Source organism: Dipodomys merriami, unplaced genomic scaffold, assembly GCF_024711535.1.
Source record: "Dipodomys merriami isolate MVZ:Mamm:240054 unplaced genomic scaffold, mDipMer1.0.p SCAF_34, whole genome shotgun sequence".
NCBI lineage: Eukaryota > Metazoa > Chordata > Mammalia > Rodentia > Heteromyidae > Dipodomys > Dipodomys merriami.
In genome coordinates, this window is record NW_027204937.1 from 4,861,125 (window position 1) to 4,886,487 (window position 25,363).

At 41.0% G+C, this 25,363-nt stretch overlaps 1 protein-coding gene across 7 annotated transcripts in view; it reads left to right on the top strand.

Moving 5' to 3' along the window:
• Fggy (FGGY carbohydrate kinase domain containing) overlaps positions 1–25,363 on the top strand; it is a 377,144-nt gene that overhangs the window by 276,071 nt on the left and 75,710 nt on the right. For 6 of the 7 annotated variants that reach the window (XM_069987161.1, XM_069987164.1, XM_069987162.1 and 3 more), the window contains 4 exons: positions 2,501–2,648; positions 11,302–11,376; positions 15,827–15,947; positions 21,822–21,916. In XM_069987161.1, coding sequence (XP_069843262.1) covers positions 2,501–2,648; positions 11,302–11,376; positions 15,827–15,947; positions 21,822–21,916 — 439 coding nt within the window. The remainder of the gene's footprint in view (positions 1–2,500; positions 2,649–11,301; positions 11,377–15,826; positions 15,948–21,821; positions 21,917–25,363) is intronic. The other variant, XM_069987163.1, reaches the window with a different exon arrangement.

The following is a 25,363-nucleotide window of genomic DNA, read 5'->3' on the forward strand; positions in this document are numbered from 1 at the left end:
CCCCAGGGATCTCATTAGTGCATGAGTGGCCATATATGTAGAGGCTAAATGAAGCTCACTGTTTGCAAAGATCCACAGTAAATGAGACAATGACGAATCAATAGTAATTAGGCCTATGGGTTGTTATTGACCTAGATGTCTGAAACCAAATGCCCTGTTCTGAGATTCCTTGAGAGGAAGATAAAAAGGTTTATAGACATGTGCTGCTGCCATCGCCTCCTCCTCCTCCTCCTCCTCCTCCTCCTCCTCCTCCTCCTCCTCTTCTTCTTCTTCTTCTTCTTCTTCTTCTTCTTCTTCTTCTTCTTCTTCTTCTTCTTCTTCTTCTTCTTCTTCTTCTTCTTCTTCTTCTTCTTCTTCTTCTTCTTCTTCTTCTTCTTCTTCTTCTTCTTCTTCTTCTTCTTCTTCTTCTTCTTCTTCTTCTTCTTCTTCTTCTTCTTCTTCTTCTTCTTCTTCTTCCTCTTCTTTTTAGAAAAGCTCCCTTTATTCTAAGAGCAGAGATGCTATTCTGAAATGGAAAGTGGCCAGGGTTTGTGCAGATGCTTGGTTTCTGGCTACAAAGATGTTCTTGAAGCTTCTGCTAGGAATATGGTTCCATTGGACCAGAAGCAAGGAGATCTCCAGGATATGATCATATTCTACTCCCAATAATTGTTCTAGCTTCACCTTCTATGGTGGCTCAGAGGATTTTTTCCTAAAACCATAACAGAATGTTCTAAGGCACCATTTGAGTGTGAAGCTTTGACAAATCATTTTTTATTTGTGACATATAACTTCAAAGTCACCCAGAGAAGTGTTTTGTTTGGTTCCTGTCCTGTCTGAGTTCACTGTGTGGAGGGTATTAGTGATGGCCCCCTTCCTTAGGCCAGTAGTAGACTTAGTGCATGCTCAGGGATGGCAGCTGCTGGCCCTGTAGATGTTGAGCCTGTTCCTAGTAGTATCCCACTCCTCCAATGTGATCAGAGGCAGAAGACTTTACAGATGGCAATGAGACGTTGAAGCAGAAAGCAAAGAGATTGCTGGTGGGTAAGGCTGCCTCTGCCTCCACCCAACACACACTCACACACACTTACATATTTGCACACACTCACTGCACAAGCACAGCAGTTTTGTTGTATTTTGTATCTTGAAGTGCTGAATAAAATCTTTATTTGATAAGCGTTCAGCCAAGAAAGGGGAGGAAAGAGAATTTGGAAACCACTTTTCTGTTTGTTTTCTTAAATTTGGTTTAGAAAGGTTGGCCAGGTATCACAAATCTAAAACTAGAAATCGCTGAGTCTTTCTCTTAAAGCATTTGTCATAAATATTGTGTGAAGTATCTTCGGTATTAACTACCCTGAGCATTGATTTCCTATACCTTTTTCTAGCATTACTCTAGCCATGTGTTTAACTTTTAAACCTGAAGTTCCAAGGACACTGGGAGGGAACTGATAAGAGAAGCTGACCTCTGATGTATCTATTTCTGTGTCCATTGTTGAGAGCCTAGGAGGGCAGCATCTTTAGAGAAGGCAAGGCTAACAACTTTTAATCTTTGTACCCTATAGTAAGAATTCATGAATGGGAAAACCAGGATATTGAAAGGCTAAGTCACGATGCCTATTTAAGGCCCAGCTTTCATTTCACCTATTCTTAAAGAGAGAAAAACTCACCAGGTGCTGGTGGCTCACACCTGTGGTCCTAGCTACTCAGGAGGCTGAGACCTGAGGATCGTGGTTTAAAGCCAGCCCAGGTAGGAAAGTACATGAGACTCTTTTCTCCAATTTACTGCTCAAAATGCCACAACTGGAGCTGTGGCTCAAGAGGTAGACTGCTAGTCTTGAGCAAAGAAACTTAGGGAAAGTGCTCAGGCCCTAAGTTCAAGCCCCAAGAGACAGAGAAGCAGAGACAGACAGAGAGACAGAGAGAGACCTACACATGGCATTTCTTAGGTCAAGGTTGAAAAATTCAATCTCCAACTTCTGATCTTAACTGAATTCATGACACAGATTCACTTCCCTTAGCAACTTCCTCTACTGAATCCAGGAACATGCATTTGTCTCCATTTGTCATCTCATCATTGTTATTACAATTAGGAAGACTGATTTAATAAATCCTTTACATATGTACTATATTGCACAGCTTACAGAATACTATGTCTCACATATATAATCTTCTTTGATCTTTACAATAACCCCATGAGGTAAGCTGGACAGGAATTGTGATATGTTTTTACAGATGAGAAGAGGGTGGTTTCTCATAGTTACATGCCTACAAGAAGTAAAACCACTCCTAAGTCTGGTCTTCAGATTCCAACTCATTTCACTTTTCACTAGGAATGGCATTCTTTCTTTGTAGTAGTGCAGTGTGGCTTGAGAATGTACTAGATTAGTTTCTTTGAAGCTTTCGGGAGTCTGCTTGCTTTCCTGGGTCTGATATGGGAAGTACAAATGGTTTCTTTCTACAGAACAATTATTTTCCTGGCTCTACCCCCGCCTTCTGAAAACAAAATCCACTTCTCTTCCAGATGCCAGAGTATATATGCATATTTGAACAGTCACCTGGATCTGATTAAGAAGGCTCAGCCTGTGGGTTTCCTCACTGTTGATTTACATGTTTGGCCAGATTTCCATGGAAACCGCTCTCCCTTAGCAGATCTGACACTAAAGGGCATGGTAAGTAACAGCCAGTCCTTGCACTGAAGTAAAGGCGGCCAAACTCCTACAAAGTTTGGAAGAAACAAAGTAAGGAGAATAAAAAAGAAAAACAAGAGGAAGAAGGAAAAAAAAGCAAAATAGGCCAGTAGTGCACCAGCTTCCTTAAGATGCATGGTTGTGAAGGCTTTTTGCTGATCCTAGGACAATCTGCTGAAAGTCCTTTTTATTCCTGAGCCAACCTTGAGCACATTCAAAGTCGCATTTCCTACATTCAGCTACTGCTGGCTTCTTTGTCCCTTGGTGTGACCAAAAGGCCATGTCTGTGTAATTTTTACATTTCTGACTGTTTATAAAGTTATGTTTTCCATCCCCATTGCTAGGCCAGTTGGTACACCAGTGGTAAACCTTATCTACCACCCTTTGCCTGCCATTGCAAAGACCTAGGCTCTGAGGGAGAGCTGTTCAGTGTCCATGGCAGTACATTTAGGATTTCAGATTAAACTTTATTGAGAATAAATATAACTAGTAACTTCTATTGGAGGATGAAGTCAGCTCTTAGTGAACTTTTTAGGTTCACTTCCAGTCTAGGAATGCTGGGCCCTCCTATAAAGCTTGAATGAACTTGGTGAGTAAGCTTACAACCACAGAAGCAAAGATACATCTTAGAGCCACAAAGGATGAGTGGGCTGGGAGCAGGCTGGCCATTGAGAATAATGTTTGAGGATGGATAAAGGAAATTAAATCTGGAGAAGCAGAACTTCTCCAAGGGGACGAGTAAGAAGCATGAAAGAAGTCAAGAAGGCTAGACATTGAGCCTTCTCTAGAAGGGAAGTTTAAAATGGGAAGTTCAAATAGAGGCTTTGAAAAATTTAAATTACAGCACAGAGTGCAGCTGGACAGTGGCTTAGTCCTGCTAGCTTTAAAAACATCAAGGCTCAAAATAACTATAGGTCAGAGATAGTTAAATGAGATTTTTAAAAAGATAATAAAGAGGCTATTTATCACTGCAGAAAGACAGTTTACTAATACCAAATGGATTAGGTGGATGATGAATCTTTCATATGCATGACATATGCTAATGTTTATATACTAATATTCATGTCTAAATGAACTAATATGAGCTACCATTTTATCACACTTAGAAATATGTTGATTTGTAAAACAATTACAAGCCAAGCTATATTTGGTGGGGAAAGAAGAATAACTAAACAGAATTGCGGCCATCGGAGATATTACAGTCTTTGGGTGGTAGATGTACTCAAACTCTAGGTGTGTCTTCACCGTTCAGCCTCTCTGGATAGATTGGGGATTGTGTAACACGGTTTCAGCAGTCAGGAAAGGCTTCAGACAACAAGTGACACTGATTCTGCATGAGGGTAGAAGGGGATCTGTGGCCAAGGGAATCACAGTGTTCTTGACAGGCGAGAGAACTTGATATGTGAATGAATGTCCCCATCCTTCCATTTCATGAGTGTCCATCATTTGGTTCTGTATCCCCTTGTCTAATTCTTGATAGATTGCATGGCATTTTCTCTTGGAAACATGAAATGAAAGTGTTTTTCTAGTGAACCTCTTGACTCTTGAACTCCACATGCCACAAGTATCAACCTTTCTACCTTCTCTACCCTCCCTTTTGTTCGCTCTCCTCTTACTTTTGCTAACTAATGAATACCTATTGTGTGCAGACCTATACTAAGCCCAGAGAATAGTAAGCAAAAAAAACCAACATCTGTTTCAGGTTAACAGAATCGGGAGATCATTGTTGTATATGTATGAGTATGTGTGCATGTGATTACATCGTCATTATACCATGTGATCCTTGGAATATAGACATCTGTGCAAGCTGAAGGAGGTACTCACTCAATGTCTCACTGTGGAATTTTTTTACGTGGCATCTGTCTAGTGAACATCTGGCAGCCTGTATCTACTTCACTCAGAAATACCCATGAAGATGTAAAGCAGGCATAAACTCATGGTGACTTTGAAAAGTAGGTTGATTCTCAACTGGGAAAACTAAGCTCGAAATTCTCAAAGAGAATCTTTGAAGATGTTGCAGATTCAGAGAGATGAATGTAGGTTGTTTGCTAAATGTAGTATCACACATATGAACAAAGTATCCCACAAGGCTGGAGAGTTTGGACTTTTTTTTTTTCTGTGCTGCTAAGCTGAAAACACACAGACTTTGTCAGTGTAGTAACAGAGCACTTAGCCTTCCATACTGCTGCAGATGCTTGGTCTTTACTGTTTTGGTTTTGTTTTGGAAGCAACAGGGTGAGTTTAATCTCCTAAGCCAATAGGCTTGCAGCCTGGGTCAGGACACACAGGGAGGGCTGGTGTGCCAGCCTTCTGAGTAAAACTGCTGCTACTGGGGCAGAGATCAAAGTACTTTCTCTGAATTTAGAGGAAGAGTTGATCTAATGTGTGTCAGGAGGCAGTGATCTACCGCAGTCCTACAGGGCTGCACGAGTAAGTCTTGCTGCACTCTGCTGATTGGAATCTAGCTATAAATTTGAAGTGGCAAATCTAAGTACACAGTAAGCAGCGAAAGTCCTGTGTGCTGAAAAATCCCACAGTGACTTTCCTGCATATGACAACAAAATAAAGGAAGAAGGAATGAAAGAAAGAAAAAGAGAAAGATCATTTTGAGTATCAACTGAAAGACCTCTTAAAATTGTTGACTATTAAATCCTAAAGAAAATAGTAGAGAATTCTATACAATAGGATAGATTTTTTTTATTTCTTTCTTGTTTTTTCTTTCTTACTCTATGGGTTTTTTTGTTCTATTTTTTCTACTTTGCTTTGTTTTGTTCTTTAAAATAGGATCTGACCATGTAGACCAGGCTGCCCTGACTTTGAACTCATGATTGTCATCTTCTCTAAGTATTTGGATTATAGGCATGTATCACCATGTCCAGCTGAGAGCTCAAGTGTTGAGACTGGACCCTTATTTAAATTTTGACTTGAAAATGTGTTAGCATGTAGCATTTGTAGTTTATCTCTGTGAGATCTGTCTGTTCACCAATAAAGTAGAAGTGCCTCCCCCTCCCCTTTGTAAGGTCATTGACAAATGGGACCCCATACTAGCCCAATGACAGGCAAGTAACAGCAACAAATGAGTTTGAATCTGTAACTCCTGCTTAGTGACCCTCTGAACAGCCATTGAACCTTGAGCAAACAGATATCAATCTTGACCTTCATCCCAGAAGAGACCATTCAGCAGCCACTGAGGTTTCCAGCCACAGAATTAACTAGAGAAGTTAACCAGTCTCTTGCTCCATCACAGGAAGTGTGTTATATACAGGTCTTGATTTTGATGTTCTCTGTACATAATCCTCTGGCCTCCAGTTTCCGTTCAAGTACAACAGGAAGCTCAAATCTGGCAGACCTTGCAAAACAGCCAGTGTGGTGACTCTTCACAGTGCCCTTTCTTCCTGACATATGTGACTAGCTTTACTCACAGATGGCTATGGCCTTTTTGTTGTAGTGGTAAGTAGTTCTTTGTTTGGAGGGATTTGTCTTAATTCTTGTTCTAAAACATGGTCAAAGAAATAAATTGCCTTGGAGATGTAAGAGGCAATGAAAACAACACACACACACCCTAAACTCACCATTGACTAAATTATGTTTTCTCTGCTTTATTTTGGAAGTTCTGTACTACCCAGAATATAAAATGATTAACCAGTGCTCTGAAGAGCTCTGATGTGTGTAACATCAGGCTGACCACTGCTCACACTGCTAGAGAGGTTGAGTTCTGCTCCAAGTGTTCTTCTGAGTCAGGAAAGAAACATTTTAAGATCTTAGCTAGTTCCCAGGTGACCAAATGCCAGCTAGACAAATGCCATCTAGAAATGGCCTTGCTAAACAGATGCAACTACAGGTGGAGTCAGCAACTCAGCTACTATTTACAAGAGCTTGAGAGGGGCCAGAGATTGTAACCCTGTACTCCTGTTGCTGCTTCTGATAGGGAGCTAGAAGCTCAAAGGCTCAGTGAAATAACTTTTGAGTGATAAATTTACAAGCCTCAGTAACAAGTAAACTCTCTTTGACATGAGTTTGTTAATGTTTGGTTATTATTTAATGTTTTATTCAGCCATTTTACATACCATTTTTGCTTATAAAAATCAAATTCCATGACAAAAATTATTTTCCTCAGTGTCAGTTAACTGCTCTTCTGCTATAGTGATTCATAGTCAGCTTTTAAAAGGGTCTGATGTATGAGGAGGAATTACAGTGTTTTACTTGTATCATGTCAATTTTCACAATAATCCTGTGAGATGATTGTCATCCTATATAAAAGAAGAAAGAAAGTGAGGCTGAAGCAGTATATGTAATTTGCCCACAGGAGAAAAGAGTGGAATTGGAATTATTACCCAATCTGATCAAACTTGGATCACTAGCATTATTCAAGGGGAGAAAAAAAAAACCCTAAGGAGCTAAACCTTTCTTTTCTCACTACTTTAGCTCTGTTTTCAATGCACCTGCCACATTTCTTTCTTTCTTTTAATCTTTTTTTTCCCTTAAATTATATCCCAGAATCAGACTTTTCTTTTTTTTCTTTTTTTTTTTTTTTTTTTTTGGTTGGTCATAAGGCTTGAACTCTGGGCCTGAGCGCTGTCCCTCAGCTCTTCAGTTCAAAGCTATCACTCTACCACTTGAGCCACAATGCCACTTCTGGTTTTCTGGTTTATTGGCGATAAGAGTCTCACAGACTCTTTCTTGCCTGGACTGGCTTTGAACCATAATCCTCAGATCTCAGCCTCCTGAGTAGTTAGGATTACAGGCGTGAACCACTGGCACTCAGCTAGACTTTTCTTACTATATGATACTTGCCTTTCTTTTATGCATCAAACAACAGGTAAGGCCAAGGGTAGACTGTGTCTGGGGAGGAGTCTTTAAGGTAGGGCAGAAGAGAAGACTGAGGGGGAATCTGAATCATTGGAAAGGTTCAAGAGATATACAGTGGGAAGAAGCTAAGGCCAGGGAATCAAGGATAATCTGCAAGTTTCTGTGCACATTCAAGACAGGGTTAGACAACAAGAGGTAGAGGCCAGAAGTGTACGCAGGCTGGCTGTGAGATAGTATTACATGCTCACATCAAAGCAAGGCAAATCCAGTGTCTGGTGCATTGGTAAATGGCAAATGCAGTGGAGAATTCACAATAGAATAAGGTCGTGAAGGAGAATTCCATGCCATCATCTACTTTTCCTATGTCTATTAATTGTCTATTTTTTCCTATAGATAAGCTCCACAAATATAGCAGGTTGTGTTTATTATGACATACATAATTCTGTAGGTCAGGATTCTAAGTTGGATTTTTCTGATTTCTCTGCTCCAATTTTTACAAAGCCAAAACCAAAATGCTCACTAGAAGATTCTCAGGAAAATCTGCTCTCCAACTCACACAAGTTGTTGGCTGAATTCAGTGCCAGCACTTGTAAAGCTAAGGTCTCTTCTTTTACTTGCTAGCTACGAGCCAGGACATCTAGAGTTGTTCTGAATTTTAGACCCATCACCCTGTGCTTCAACCTGCAAAGCCAGCAATGTTGGCTCAAGTCTTTCCTGTACTTGAACCTCTGTTCCCATTTCTGACTTCTTTTTCCTGCCTTCCTCTTTGTATTGCTTGACTAGTTCTCCTGCCTTCCTCTGCAGCTTTTACGGGCTCGTGATTATATCCAATCCAACTGAATAACTCAGGATCATCTTCCTTTTCTGTGGGGTAGGGGAGGTGGGCAATTGGCTAGTGACTAACTCTACTACTGTGTCCCATTGCATCTATGCCTGGATTCGTGTTTGAGAAACCCAGAACAAGAGTTCTTAGCATTCTGCCTTCCCACCCTGTGATGACATGCTCATCTGCATTTCCCACATCTAGGTGGGTTTTCAACAATCCCAGGTGTGGATTCCTGGCACCTACTGAATCCTCTAAATATTGTTGGGAAGATGTGCCCTTTCTCTTTCCGGATGCTGCTTATCTTAAACCTGTCCTTCAAATGCCTTCATCCTCCAAGATTTTCTCTAAATCGTCCTTTGATCTTACCTGTTGTCTCCATCTTTAATGACTTTACCAACAGAGCAATATCATCACTCCATTGTGTATTGCAAAGTTTTCAACTAGTTTCCTTGGGTCGTAGATACTCCCCTCAAGTTCTGGAGACCATGGCAAAGTCTCAGGACTGGTAGCCATGCTTTCTTAGTTTTTGTCATATTTAGAGATCCCCTTGAGAATCTATTCCTCAGATCTTTGAAAATTTTCTTCTTGCTAACATAAAATCACTTCAGTTCCTTTAACAATTAGAAAGGAAAAATTAGCCTAAATTCCTGCAGACTGAGTATCAATTATCTGAAATGCATGGGATCAGAAGTGTTTGGAATTTAGGATTCTTTGGATTTGAGATTATTTGAATACGTATGTATATATATATATATATATATATATATATATATATATATATATATATATATATACACACATATATTCAGATTCACACAGAAAAAGAGATAGGCAGAGACAGAGACAAAGGCAGAGAGAGATATACCTTGGGTATAGCATGCAAGTCTCAACCTAAAACATATTTGTATTTCATGAATATATTATATACATTGACTGAAGAATATTTTTTTTACTATATCTAAATAATTGCATACACTGAATAGTTTCCAGATATGGAACTTTCCTCTTGGGGCTGTATGACAGGGCTCAAAAAGCTTCATATTACAGAACATTATAGATTCCAGATTAAGATGGCTATACTCACAATACATTTATTAATATTTACCATTTTAAGATATGAATTGGTAATTCCTAATACCAGAGTGTGAGGCAGATATTCCTGCAAGTTGTGCTTTACCTTCATACTAAAATGCAAATTTCTGTACCCACATTAAAGACTCAGTCTAGAACAGGGTCTCTGGAAGTCTGCCTTCAATTAGAATACCAGAAAAGTGTGATGGGATGTGCCCAAGTTCAGATCATTACAAAGAGGGAAGAAAGATTTAAACTGAAGTTTGCTCTGAAAGTTTCCATTGGTCTTTTTTTTTTCATTATAGTTGTCTGCGTCTTTTTGTCTACCATGTGCAATTTCCACATATCTCTAAATATTAACTAAGCATTTTCTTTTGCCATTTTCTTTATTATGCAATAGCCCAAATAAATATAATGTGCTTACAATTGCAAGTCTCATATGGGGCTTCCCCATATATTTGACTGTCTAGGCCAAACATTCAAAATAGGCACATGCATATTTATAAATATGCTCCTTCCACTTCTGCTTCCTCCTATCAATGGAACCATTTAGTCTTCAGCTGGGCTATCAGATCATCTGTCCCAATCTTCTTAGTCATACAAAGCCATGTCTCTCCCAGAGCATTGCCATCACCCCCAGGGTACTGCTACCACCTTATTTCACAACAGATTCCTCCTGGGGCCTCTTCATCCTCCTGAGTGTTCCTCAAGGTACACCCTCCTTAGATTTTCCCTCTTTGGGTGACTTTTGCTAAAATAAGGCCAAGGTTTCTGGTATTTATGAAATAATGAAATAGACTTGAAGTCATCTACCACTTTATCTGTGTGCAATCTCAGGTGACATGTCAAGGAAATAGGACCTCAGACTTAGCCTGTTTTACTGCAGGGAGAAATATTTTTCACTAAATTGTATTTGACTACAATGGATCTACCATTATTATAAGGAATGTCAGTAATGGCTGTGAGGGGGTGTTCACTTCCTACTTCCTGTATCACACTGTGTGCAATAAATCCATTGTATAACTTCTTTCCCATAATGATTTTTGTCTCCTTAGATGATAGCTATGCTTTATTTTTCATGAAAGGAAAAGCTGTATCACTTCTCATGTGTCCTTTTTCACCATAGCTGCTAGCAATCTCAAGAGTTGAATTTAGTGCTCAATTATGTTGATAAGTTCATTCTGAGATTTTAGGGAAAAATAATTTCCTTTCTCTGTGATTTCTGAGCCTTGGATGCAATGGAAGTTTAAGAGAAGGGCCCATGGTACCTGTGTGCTTCAATGCTCATGCTTTTTGGAAAATTTTATGGATATCTGTTGAGGATTTAAGTGATTAAATCTAACTGTTTGATACCTTTGAAGGTGGGACTGTGAACCAGTCTTGATGGAATTCAAATCCAACATTCTCTTCAGTCCTGGAATCTCTCAAAGACGGGCCTGCTTCATATGAGCATATGGTTCTGATTGACTTTAATGGGATTCTCTTGCAAACCACAGATTCTAAATCATTCCCCAGTAGGTATAAGATTTATAGAAGATGTAGTATTTACCCTGGATACCCCTTGGGTGCTGCTACATTGAATTGTGACAGAAGAAGAACTCAGAATAAAATCACCTTGTACTCAGATGCCAATGTTCATATGTTGATGTCTTAAAACCCATCAAATACAATCATCCTATAATGTTCATTTGGTTTCATGTTGGTTTAATTCCAGTACAAAGCATTTTGAGTGGAAGGGGATTTTTTTTTTTTTAGATCTAGAGACTAAACAATTTAGTAGGCATTGCACGTTCAACTCACTAAAAGAGGATTTGCATATAAACTTGGTTCTGCAAGAAAACACATCTGAACGTGTTCATACTTCATGGGAACTATCTCCACTGATGGCAGGGCCCTTCGGTCATCCCCTTCTTTTCTTTCTCTCCGCAGGTCACTGGATTAAAACTGTCTCAGGACCTTGATGATCTTGCCATCCTCTACCTGGCCACAGTTCAGGCCATCGCTGTAAGATAGTTTAATGCTATTTTTTAAAGAACTTAGGGCTATCATATTAGAAAAAAATTATTAACTTGGTCTGAGATGTTTCTCACAGAGGTCATTTTCTTGGTAAGAACCTTCTAGAAGAGAGGGGGGAAAATGAGGTTAAATTTAACACAGGCAAGAAGAGGCTTGGGGAAGGGGGTGAGAGCGAAGAATCATCTATGTGTTCCCAAGTATCAGACATTTGGACAATCAAACTTTTATTTAACAGGCCATACATGTATTTAAAGTGATGTTATTTATTCTGTCCATTGTCTTAATGATCTTTAACATACCACAAAGAAAAGACATTTTAGACAGATTTCTCAACAAGGCTTTTATTATACAGTTAATTAAATTGAGAGGTCTTCCATCTGTTTTGAGAAAGTAGCTGAGTATGCTGATCATCTGGGCAAAAATGTGCATTTTAATGAAGCATTCTGAAAACAGATATTTTCCCATAATGTTAAACTTGGGACAAAAATAAAAAATCTTTGTTTCTTCTTCCTGAATACTGCCTTCACACGTATTTACTATTGACAGGTTAAAGTTAAATAATGCTTCCCTATAGAAATATTCATGGTAGGAACAGAATGAAAATAAAGTGAGACAAGTTAGCTGAGACTTGATGTAACAAACTCCTCTCCATCTCGGGCCTTCATTGAAAGACCTGTCAACCACCCAGTTCACCCTGGGCCTGTTCATCTGTGGTTCTCTTTTCAGAACAGACCCTTAAAAAGTACTATTTGCATTTGAAGCTCTTGATTTGCATTTGGTCCTGTGCATTCCCAGTGGAATCACTTAATTTCAATTTCAATTTCTCAGTCTGTGAAAACATTTTTTCCAGAAAGGTGAGCACAAAATAATGTTTGCACAAAGCCCTTTGGTGGGGCATTTCAGGAGGGTGGAGCATTACCCAGTGGAGTCTGGGATACCAAAGGGGAATGTTGTCTAAGTACCAGGCACAGTGGGAAATTCCAGTTGACAATGCCACACAGGGGCTGTCACCATGCTCAAGGGAGAGCCTCTTGTTCTGGTCCTTCTCTCCTTTCCCAGGAAATGTGCTTTGCATTACTCTCATTCTAAGCCCACTAATCATGTGGGCCTAACTCCCTGGTATTGGAAAGAACAGAAACATCACTTCTGCCTAGTTTCCCATGAAAATTAAGAGGAATCTGCCCTTCCTCGGATACAGACTACATTGTCTTAGATGAATTCTACAACTCTGAAGTGGAGCTAACAGTAGACAGTTTTTTTAAGTTTAAGATTGGAAAGGACACTGGTGCGTGCTTCTTAGAGTACCTAACCTGTGGCTAATCACCAGAAGAGCTCTCATTTGTAAGCACCTCTCATGCTGTAGTGGGTGTATGGTCTGTACTCCTGTGTTTCATCACATTGCAGAATGTACTTTTTATTTCTTTTCGTGTTAGCACTTTTGACGAAGATGATATTATTTAACTGAAGATGATATTATTAGTCCCATTTGACAAATGAGAATTGAAGCTTTAGAAAGAAATAGGTGCAAGAAATAGGTGAATACCTGAATGTCAGCTTAATGGTCCTAAAAATCTAAAATCCTAACCTGAACTTTGGCAAATCTGTACCCTCGAGTGGAGCAAAGTTTCTTAGCATCCACAAGCCTGGAGTGATTCACACAGAACCTAAGGGCATCTATGACCTCCTGAAATTCTCCATAGTACTGTGTATGTGACCTTTTTTTTTTCTTTTTTCCTGGGCAGGTAAATACATTTTATCATATCCTCCGAAGGGTTCATGACCCCCAAAAGAGCTTAAGAAAAAACATCTGGGGGTAATCAGCCATAGTCAGTAAGCAGGATCTGGCTTTCTACGGTACAACGTGTTTTAATTTTTTAAACATGCTACATCTGTAGATTATCTTCAGAGGCCTAAGTTTTACCTGCTCCATATTTTTACCAGATTTGTGAATAACTTCAACAAATGCTTCAGACCTCTGGGTTGGAGCTGCTGAGCCTGTTGTTCCTAACTGCCTGCTGCAGCATCATGTACTCCAAACTCCTCGGGATTTCATATCCTGTGGTTCGGGATCCCCTCTGACACCTTCCTCCCTCAGACACACCCATATGCCAGGGGAGAGGGAGATAGCTTTCAAAGTAGTCTGTGCCCACTTTTCCCCTTGCCTCTTAGGTTCTGAGACAAGGCCAAGGTCCTGTGGACTTCTGAAACCCTATGCTTTAGGCTGGGCCTCTTACCCCTCAAGCTAAGCTATGTCTTTTCCAACTCTGTGAATGACAGACTTCCAACAACACTGTCATACTCTTTTTTTTTTTTTTTTAATTTGTGAACATACTGTACAGAGGGGTTACAATTACATGGGCAGGATAATGCGTACATTTCTTACCAAGCATTGCAGCCTCCTCCTTTGTTTACCCTTCACATCCCTTCCCAGCCTCCCCCCTACCCCCCCATCCCAATCCAATCCTTCTCCTTACCCCCCCCCCCTGCACCGACGTTTTAAAGCTCGTTTTGGACATGACAACTTGTACTTCTCATTGTCGCAACAGGTCCACCTGTATCCTTAAACAACTGGTTTTTCCCCATCTCCTCCACAAGTTATACTGACATCAAATATAGTGAAAGCAGGGGTTATACTGTGGGGGAGGGACATACAAAGCAACAAAGAGATAATCTTATAAATGCATTAGAAACACATGCATGAAAGAAAAAAAAATTAAAATACATATCTAAGGGTTCATTTTCCTGACATCATATTATCTGACCTTTTCCGCTTGACTCATACATATACTAGATATTGCAAATAAGGGAAACCATGGGACCTATGTTTCTTTGGGCCTGGCTTACTTCACTTAATATAATTTTTTCCAAGTTTTTCCATTTCCTAACAAATGGGGCAATGTCATTCTTTCTGATGGAGGCATAGAAAGAATGACATTGCCATACTTTTAATGAAGCCTATCATATTTTCCTATGAATTCTCTCCAGCACAAATCTTACTACTTCTCAGTGGCTATACTATCTATGAAGACACAGGGACCTTCCAGATACTTAGTCCTTTATTTCCCCTGACCATTTCCTCCCTCTCATTTAGCAATTCACTCCCATGGTCCTTCCTCGGACATTGCCAATAAATCATTAGTTTAGTGTTAGATTTTTGGAACTTCCATATAAATTACAAAGCTCAACTATTCAAATAACATAGCCAACAGTAAAGAATTCTCTGTTAAAATTCATCTCACTGCCCCTAAGGTAGTGTCTTTTCCTCAATCCATAATCTATTTTACTGACTTGAATAAACTCAACAAGCCAGGGATGAGGATAATTCATTTTAAAAGGATACTGAGATAGAAGATCTGATATACAAGATCTGATTATAAATACAGTGAAGCCCTGAACCATCCAGAATGTGTGCTTTTCTCCATTTGACCCCAGGTCATGGGAATAATGGATGCCTGTCCAGAAGCCGCAGTGTTATTGTATCACTGCCTGGTTTCAGGTTGTAATGAGTTTTAGCCCTTGGCTGTCATGAAGGCTTGTAGCATCCTGTGTGTGTGTGTGTGTGTGTGTGTGTGTGTGTGTGTGTGTGTGTGTGTGTGTGTGTGTGTGTGTGTGTGTGTGTGTGTGTGTGTGTGTGTGTGTGTGTCTGTGTGTCTGTCTCTGTGTCTGTGTCTGTGTCTGTGTCTGTGTCTGTGTGGTCTGTGTCTGTGTCTGTGTCTGTGTCTGTGTGTGTGGTGTGTTGTGCCGGTTCTGCAGATTGAAATTGATCATGGGGCCCTCTTGCTCACAGCTTCTGCTCTACGACTTGAACCTTGCCTCTATTTTGAGCTTTAGCTGGTTTATTAGCATTAAGAATCAAGTAGCTTTGTCTACTTGGGCTTGCTTCAAACATGGATTCTCAGATTTCAGTAGCTAGGATTACAGACATCAGCCACCAGTGCCTAGCTACAGTTTACCTTTCTTCCTTAATGAAGTGTCCCCTTTCTATAGTTTTGGTGCTGTTTTGTGTTTGTGTATTTGTTTGTTTTTGTTGTACCTTTTCTAAGGAAGACATCCTTAGTTCCCATTTAGTGACAGTAGACTGACTAGAATGTTGCTTTCAGAGCAACATTGCAGTCACTCCATTCTCAGTCCCCACCAATGTCTGGGCCACTATAAACTCTCACCAAATAGTTGAACAAGTGGTGTTAGTATTAACAAAATATTTGTCAGTGTTGCTAACTATAGATTGAAGCACACGATGTAATAATTCAAAGGATTCTGAACTCATATAGACAACATTGGAATTCTCACTCTGTGATTTAATGAACTCTGATCTTAGGCAACATACTCTCTCTGAGTATCATTTCTGAGATGGTGCAGTGTCAAGTGTGGGGTAAACAACAGCACATTTTCTTTATTGCTATGGGACTAACACTTTTTTCTGCTTTTCTTTTTTAAGTTTGGAACCCGCTTCATCATAGAGGCTATGGAAGCAGCAGGTCACTCGCTCAGTACTCTTTTCTTGTGTGGAGGTCTGAGCAAGAATCCCCTTTTTGTTCAGATGCATGCAGACATTACTGGTAAGTCTGGAGAGCAAAAAAGAAGGTTGTTTTAGATTTGGCAGCAAATGGACACAGAAAGTTCTGAGCAGGCTCAGAAAAGAGACTACCAGTGGTGTGCCAACCTATTAAGATGACGACGATGGAGTCTATATACTCTTGATGGAGGAAATAAAATCTAACTATATTGAACTACTGAATGAGACAAGAAAGGTCAGCCAGGGCTCGATTTTAATTGAAGCATTTATTCAATGGTTTCAAATACTTCTGATCTAGGCATGGTGGAAACTGTTGAAGATACAGTGATGAATAAGATGTGATTCTTGCCTCTGCCTATTGAGGAAAGCAAACTACACACAAACATATTGAGTATAGTGTGACAAGAGCTCTGAGTGAGAAATAAGAAAACACAGGGCATTATGAAAACCTAGTGGGTGATGTGCCTACTTTTGGACCTGTGACCGCCACTTGTGGCTTGGGAGAAAATGATTAGGAAGCTGTCTGAACATGGAATACAGAGCCAGAAGAACCAGGATGCTGTGGAACTAGGTTCTAGCTACAGATGGGGCTTTGATCCCAAAGGGTCCAAGATCCTAGGATTCCTCCTCAGCATTCAGAATCAGGGATGGTGATATAGGCGGAGGGAATCCAGAGCAGTGGTTGAGCCCTTGGGACAGACAGCATCCTCAGGAGAACCCCTTGGAGAGAAACTCCACTGACTAAGACTTCCTGGTGGTACAAAGACTGGCCTTGACTCCCAAGATCTCTGGACTGGATGCCTCACTCCTCTTTCTCTTCCTTTTACAGTGTCTCTTGGGGGTTCCCTCCCAGGATAAATCCATTCTTGGGTTACCAAGTACTAGGAAATGATGGGGGGAGGCGGGGGAGGGGAGAGGTGGCACAGGGCTTAGGAAGATGGCTTAGTGGGTAGAGTGCTCGCCTTGCACGCATGAGTACCTGGATTTGATTCCTCACTACCACATAAGCAGAAAAAGCCGGAAGTGGTGTTATGGCTCAAGTGGTAGAGCGCTAGCCTTGAGCTGAAGAGCTGAGGGACAGCGCCCAGGCACTGGTGGTTCACACTTATAATCCTAGCTACGCAGAAGGCTGAGATCTGAGGATCACAGTTCAAAGCCAGCCTAGACAGGAAAGTCCGTGAGACTCTTATCACCAGTAAACCACCAGAAAACCAGAAGTGGTACTGTGGTTCAAGTGGTGGAGCACTAGCCTTGAACTATAGAGCTGAAGGACAGTGCCCAGGCCCAGAGTTCAAGCCCCATGACAAAAATAAAAAGGACAGGGAAAAGAAGAGGGATTGGCCCCTGGCTCACAGGCTGACACCAGGCTGACACGTGTCCACCTTACCCTGTCCCCCATTCACCATGACCCCTTGCTGTCCCCAGGTTCCTCAGCTCCCTCTGTTTTACCATCCCACCTGCCTTTTGAGACCACGCAGACTCTAGCACATGAGAGCCCTGGTGACATTATGGGCACAGCTGATATCTCCACATTGTAAGAGATGAAACTCAGTAAGACACTTACCCCATTGCAGAGATAAGTAGACTAAAGCACAAGGCAGAATCTTTAGAATTCCTTTAGAATCCTCACCATCTGAAGGTAGATAGATCACGTATAAAAGTTCCTAGCATTAACCAAAGAAAGGCCTGCAGTGTGTCAGTGTGGATCACTTTGTATATATTTAATCCTCACCACTGAAGTTAGAAAGGAGAACTTGGAGGCTAATTAACTTGACTTTGCCAAGTCTGGGCTTAGTCTCCTTTATACTCTATAGCTGACCCAGGTTTCTAGATTTTTCACTTGTCACGATTTGTCACTTGATTCCTCCTTTTCCTGAGATGTTGGAAACCTGTGCTATTCCATGCCCACAGTGGGCATGGAATGTGAGGTGCAAAGTAGGAAGATATCAAAAGGAGCCAGATTAGCCTACATCTTACCTTACAGTAGGAAAACCGTGACCACATTTTATGTAAAAGTCATCTGTGTGATATCTGCCACAGGCCTTAAGTTGAATTTGTGACTTCCTAATTTCAGACCTTCTAATGAACAAAAAGACATCCTACCTGTATGCAGGAAGAAAGATGGAAGTCAGCTTTGGGTGACAGGATGTCCAAAGGAATAGGACATCAGGGCAGCCAGGAGCAACACAGGAGGTGGTCAGCACTTGGAATGAGTCATCCTCCAGCCCTTGTCCCTCAGCCAACTCAGAAGCTGGGGTGTAGCTGAATTTTTAGAAACTCTGCTCATCTAGGCTGTTGAATGAATAGGCTGTTAATGCTTGTTTGGATTCAGATTGAAACTGGACCCTTTGTCTCTAACTGTGGGCCAGTTACAGTTGCGGACAAAGGGACCTTTTCTTTGGCTTGGAATTCCTCAGCCTGTGACTGACAAGTGATGGCAAAGTGCATCTGCCTTTAAATGTTTTGGGTTCTGTTAAATTCATTAATGCATCAGATAAAATAGTTCACATTCCAGGCAAAGGCTTCCTCATCCTCCCTTCACCCAGCACTCAGAGAAAAGAACACATTTGCATTTGTCCTATAAAAGGCATGCCACAGCAGCCAATGGATAGGTGCCCTTAAACACTGTAACTGCCCTAGTTTTCCTCCAAGAAAGGATTAGAGAGGACCATAGCCATGGTACAATGTTCTCAGAAACACAATAAACACATACATACATACCATGGAAGATTCTTTGGAGACAGTGTGCAATAGCAAGAAAGAACAGGAAGCCACCTCTGTGACTTAGGGCAACTTACTTTACCATTCTGAGCCTCAGTTTCCTCTTGTGAAAGACACAATTGTTATCACCTCCTATGTGCAGATTATGCTGAGGGAAATAATTCAGGAGCTGGCGCACTCCAGATCTGTTCTAGATGCTTCCTAGGCGATGGATACATATTCACTTCTGCCCTCCAGTTTTGCCAGAATGAGAAAGAATGGTAAGGGGAAAGATGGCTTAATGTGTTATAAGCAAATCTTTGCATGTGAGGAGCCCGCTGTGTGTGAGCTTGGAGCTTTGCCAGCTGAGAAATGTGGATGCAAGGAAGAACCTTCTTGTGCCCTAGCCCTTTGGTTAAGTGTGGTTTCAAAAAATTCTTGGGTGTATACTAAGTAATTGTAGGTTTCCCCAGTGACTTAGGACTAAATGTTCTTCTAACTTTTATTTATTTATTTATTTTTAGTACTGGCAGATGCAGTAGGGGTTTCCCTTTTCCTGTCTTACTCATCATTTTAATCATTAGTTCATTCATTTGTTCACTCCAAAGCACACTGAGCACTTCAGCCTATCCACTCTGTGCTTGGCCCAAGGATGCAAAGAACAGTATGTCCTCTAAGAGGTTTGATATAAATCAGAAAAGGTTTCATGGCCTTCAAATCAGTGTGCAAGAGAGCAGAGTGGGGATCTGGAAGCCAGAGGAGACAGGGCCAGGCCAGGAACACATGTAGTCATATAAGGTCAGCTGGAGAGAAATTAAAGGGTATATTTACAAAGATGGGATTGGTTGGGAGGGGAGGGAATCCAGGCTCTCTGTAGGATTTCTATCCTTAGGCTTATGATATTCACCTTGAGACAGGAGCTTAGTTGAGGATATAGCCAGAAGCCAAGGGGTAGTGTTCCATTCTGGCCACTTTCCCTGGGCTAGGAGCAATGTAAGGGAGAGATGGAGAGGAGAAGTGGGATTGGTGTGAGAGTGGGACTGGTCAGATAGAATAGTGGACTGTTCCATTCCATTCTGGGTAACAGAGGTTAGGAGACCTATCATAGATAAGGGAAACTTACAGAATCATAACAGCTAATAGTAATATAGAGATTTCTGCAAGCCATGCAGTCTTCAAGTGTCTTTCTTTTCATAGCGCTTTTCTCATGGCAACCCTATGAGATGTGTGGAATTGGAATCCTCTTGAAGATGAGAAAAGTGTGGCACAGAGAGGTTGAATAACCTGCCTGGCATCACATAGCTATGTCACCAGGGAAGCCAAAAGTCAAGCTTCAGCTGTGTGGCTGCAGACACTTTTGGGCTGCAATCTGAGAGCTAAGAAGGCTTTTATCAGGCTCCCTCTGGCCTCTGATTCCCAAGGAGATCTTCCTTCTCTGCTCAGACCAGGAAAACACTAGGTGGGAAATAAACATCACGAGGGCATTTGGAGGTTTATCTTCTGAAAAGTCCCAGGTCCACAGGAGGCCTCAGTAGCCACAGTAATAAGCCCATGTATACCATTCTTAGGATTCTGTCCAGACATGAAATGTCCTCCTGTCTGGGCCCCTGCCTGCCCCGCCCCCACAATGTGGTCTGGTGTCTGTCCTTCCCCTCTTAATGGCTGCAGGGACCTTTCTCTATGCTCTCTCCATTGTTCTACTTTTCAAACCAGGTAAAGTGCATATAGTGGCCCCACTCACCACCAATACTATATTTCTAACAGCAGCAGCTAGGACATGCCCCTGGCCAGGAAATTCGCTAATCCCCACAATGCACCTGTGTGCTGTCTTGTCCCCATTTGACACAGTGGGAACTAAGAGACTAATTTGAAGAACGTACTGAAGGACTCAGAGCTGATGGGAGCAGGAAACATCTGGCCTAAGCTTCTACCACAGCCACCAGCCAGCCAATAGCCAGCAGACACATCCTTAGTCCTGGCCCTGCAGCCCAGGACCAGCATCCCTGAGTTCCTTCGGATGTCTAGGGGAGTTCTGTCTCCTGTCCCTCTGTCAGGGCCCCTATGTCTACCAAAGAGGCAGGAGACAAATTAGGAGGTAAGGGGACACAGAGGAGCTTATATGCCTTATTTTTGATAGCTCTGTTGGGTCTCACCAGAAGTTCATGAGATGGATGACATTTTTAACCCCATGTTGCAGATAAGAAATGGAGGACTCGTCTAGGATCATACATTGAAGTCAGTGAAGAAGCTGACGAGATTCCTGGGACACATAGGTAGAGGGCTTCTTCCTCCTGCTGAACCTCTGCTCACCTTCAAAGGCCTGTTTCAGACTCATATCCATGATGACAGACATTGTCCCCACCCCCTGGATATGTCTTCCCATCACTCAGTCACTTACCCACTTACCTTGAGCTGCTTCTCAGTCTACACGCCAGAGACATAGCAGTAGACAAAACATAGCTCTGACCCTCATAGAGCATAAATTCTGGGCCTGGTAAATAGATGCCAAACAACATAACTAAATAAAACCCCAGGTGAAAGATGAGGAGAAAATAGGGAAGGGGGTGGTGGTTGTCATTGTAAATGTCATGACCAGAAAGGCTTATGTGTTTCCAGGGAAGGAAGGGATACAGTTAATGCCTGATGTCTGGAGTAGCAGAGGCCAGGACCACAGGGCTGGGAGGAGACAGTGCATACTGTGAAAAAGTGAGCCAGACCCCAAAGGAGGACAGCTAAGTAGGGACTTTGGCTTGTGGTGTGAGAGAGGTAGGAAGCCCCGGGAAGTATGGTATCCACCTTGGGTTGTTATCTGCCTTCTCGTAGTATATCTCAGTTAGACAACCAACCTCCTTTTAGGCCTTGCTTCCTTTATCCATCTCCCCTCTGAGTCAGGAATCTGAGAACACAGCCTTCCTGGGACCTGAAAGCCTCTGATAAACACTGTTTGACCCGAGCTTGAACCACATGTCAGGCAGCAGCAGAATCCTGGAAACCTGTGCACCAAGGTCTCATGAGTTGATAAGTATGGTGATGGCTTCCCGGGGGGTTCTTGGCTACTCACAAGCAGGCACCAGCCAGGAACCAAGACATCCTAAGAAACAGAGAGCTGTAAGGGAGGGAAGTGGACTCTGCTGCCTTGACATCAAGTGTTTTTGCTGGCTCTTCACATTGCTGCCAGCTTTGCTCCCTAACCAAGGTGTGGCCTTGTCCTGTGCAGGCATGCCTGTGGTCCTGTCGCAAGAGGTGGAATCGGTCCTTGTGGGTGCTGCTATTCTGGGTGCTTGTGCCTCTGGGGATTTCACTTCTGTACAGGTAGGTGATGATCCAGGGGCGGGTTCTGGTCCCTCTTCTGTCTGAGGCTGTCTTTCCTCTTGACAGCAGCTCACATCATGCAAAACACACACAGGATATAATTAAGAAATGATAGGTTCCTGCAAGGGAAATCACAAATGCTTCTGGCCTCAGACATATTTATTGGAATTTTCATTTGACTTGGCCTCTTGTCAGGGTTTGGTTATTGTTTTTCAGGTGGTTTTTTTTGTTCTTCTCTAAAATAACTCTTAAATTGTTTCCTTTAACTTTAGCCTGGACCACTGTTCTTTAAGCAAATGAAACAGGTAAAGCTCAAAGCTATAAAGTTTTATATATACTTCTGATTTTTTTTAGTATCTTATTTTCAACCCATTACTTTCTAAATACTTTTGAGGCCTGCATCAACAAGAAGCACAAAAGAAAATCTTGTTTAAAAAAAAAAAGGAATTCAAAAGAAAAACAAGGAAGAAAGATATAAGAAAATGAGATGGAAACAATTTGGTATCTGTGATTGATACATAATTTGGCTCTGAGTTTCCTGGCAGCCAAGAGAAAAAAAGTAAAATAAAAAGGACGCATGATAAATTACATAATCCTTATTTCAAAAAGAGGAAACATACTAGTTTCTGGTAAAAATCTTTTCCCTACCATCTAATACAAAAGACATTCACACATTGGGTTTTAGGAACAGATTGTAAGTACTAAAATGATATAAAATAATAAAGAATGAATGTAGTGTAGAGTCTCATAGCACAGGCTCTAGAATTAGACCACTGGGGTTTAAAAACCTAGTTTGCCAGTCTAACTAGTATGCCCTTCATGGACATTTCCTTATCCATAATAATAACTAGTAGCTTGCTGTGACTTGTGTCTGCAGCTTGTATACACCCGGTTAGTCCTTGCCATAACTCTATTCTCCCAATTTTACAATTTAGGATATTAAGAAACTCAGTCTAGTCTGAAATACCAAAAACAAGAAGTGTGGTTCCCAACTGTTAGAGTCAAAAAGTGTTTATTCAGCTAAAAATCAGAGAGTTTCATGTCTTGCCCAAGAACCTGGTTAAGCACCAAGTTTTCCCTCAATAGCCAGTAAAGGCAGCTCCATGTATTGTGAGCCCCTTAGGTGCCAGGCACTATGCTTGATGCTTTTCGTATAACTTTCCTATACCAGCTAGAGGTCCCTGGAGTAGACTATTAGAAACATGCCAGGTACCAGTGAGTGGCTCATGCCTATAATCCTAGCTAATCAGGAGGCTGAGATCTGAGGATTGTGGTTCGAAGCCAGACTCAGGCAGGAAAGTCTGTTAGACTCTTATCTCCAATAAGCCACAAAAAAGCAACAACAACAACATGCTACCAAAAAAAAAAAAAAAAAAAAAAAAAAAAAAAAAAAAAAGCAAACGAGGAGCTGTGGCTCAAGTGTCACAGCATAGCCTTGAGCAAAAGAAGCTAAGGGATAGCACACCCAGGCCCTAAGTTCAAATCCCAGGACTGGAAAAAAAGAAAAACATAGATGCAAATACCAACTTACAAGTTCTTTGTTACACATTTTAGAAAAGGTGCTAAAGTATACATTGTCCTATTGATGACCAGGAAATACTTCTCCCAAGGAGCTGGATCTATTCATGAATACTTGGGCATTTAAATACAGATGGCATAATTGTATTGTCAACATTTTCCAGGTTTTCTAGTCTTCTAAAAAATGTCCTGTAAGATAGTTATTAATTGTTGAAATGTCAATATTTTAAGGTAGAAAATTTTAAAACTATTTCTACAACTTGATGTCTTTTCCTTGCTAGGCCTAATTAAAATAGTTAAAAATAGGAGAAATTGCCTAATGCTACCTCATGTGATAAAAGTATTTGTGTACCCTCAAAATTCCCATGTTGTAAATGAAATGAATATCTGGCAAGGTAATAGACGAAGTCACTAGAGCAGAGTCCCAGTTCAATGGGATTAGTGCCCTTGTGCAAAGAGATACCAAAAAGCTATTCTTTCTTCCTTAGAATTTTTCTTCATGATCAAAAAAAGTCCCTTATCAGAACCCATTAATTCTAGCACTGATTCTCCAGAACTGTCAGATTATACATTATGGTTGTTTGACCAATAGTCCCAAACAAACCAACACATCTTAATCTTAACAGTCTCTGCCTGTGGTACTATCCTTGTGTTGTATGTGAGGAAACCAACCAAGGTTTACAGACGTTTTAAGTAATTTACTCAAGGCTACATGGTCAGTAAAAGCAAAAACCTCATTGAAATATTGCTGGGCTTATATTCTACACTGATTCTCATTCTTTTTCTGATTTATACTGCTTTTACTGTTTTGTATTCTGGGCTTCTTAAGTGTTCAGAGACATGCTTTCTGATTTGAAGTGGCACTGGCCACAATGAAGCCCAGAGAGTAACATCATAGGTTGGGCTATGTCATCAAATGCTTTGTAACATGACTTATTGTGCCTAGTTGACACCTTCATCAAAGTCATGAGTTCCAGCTCACTCACACTTTTCCTTAAGTGGAAACTAAGCTAAATTCCATGCTGATCTCTTTGGGCCTACTGCTACTCTTTGGAATAGAATTGAAGATAGGGAGAATCAGATATTGGAATTGGTGATTTGAGTAGTAGCTCTGAGGCACCAACAGTTACAAATTCATGTCTCCTGCCCAATCCAAGGGTGTATATGTCTGTCCTGGTAATTTTCAAGAAGACACTGCAATCTAATAAAAGGAGAAATACTTGTGGTTTCACTTGTCTTCGTTTACATACGCTAATCCCTGTATTATTGAACTCCATGCTTGCTTGTACATCCTTAGACAATGTTACCTGTCCTCCTCAGATGCTTATTTTGTCTGTGTCTTTACTATAAATATTTAAGAATGACCTGTAGTAGCATGGTTAAGATGAAGGGACTTTGAAAGTGACAGACATCTCCCAGGTATAAACTATGTTATTTGGAACTGCCTTGGAAACATAAATGGAGAAAGCTTCCTTCACTCTTATTCAAAGAAGAGGAGCTAACTTGTGTGCCCTAGATCTAGAGTTCAGCCCAGGTGATCAATCCCAACTGCTTCCTCCTGTGATTGATATTGTCAACCAAAACTTGCACAAATTCTTTTTTTAAAATTTTATTTTATTGTAAAGATGCTGTACAGGGGTTTTACAGTTGCATGAGTAAGGTAATGAGTACATTTTTTGTTGAACATTGTTACCCTGCACAAAATCTTTTCTTTCAACTTCAACTTGATTTATAGAATGCCTGCCATTCTTTAAGAGAGCTTCGTGATTCCTGTTATCAACTCAACATGGACAGATGTTTTGTGTTCTGATGGACTAAACAAACATCTGGTTGTTGAATGGAACATTTCACTGTGTATCTAGATGACCTGACTTCCAGCCAGAGTCATCTTCATATAAAGGAAAGGCTAGGAAGAGCCCAGAGGTCACT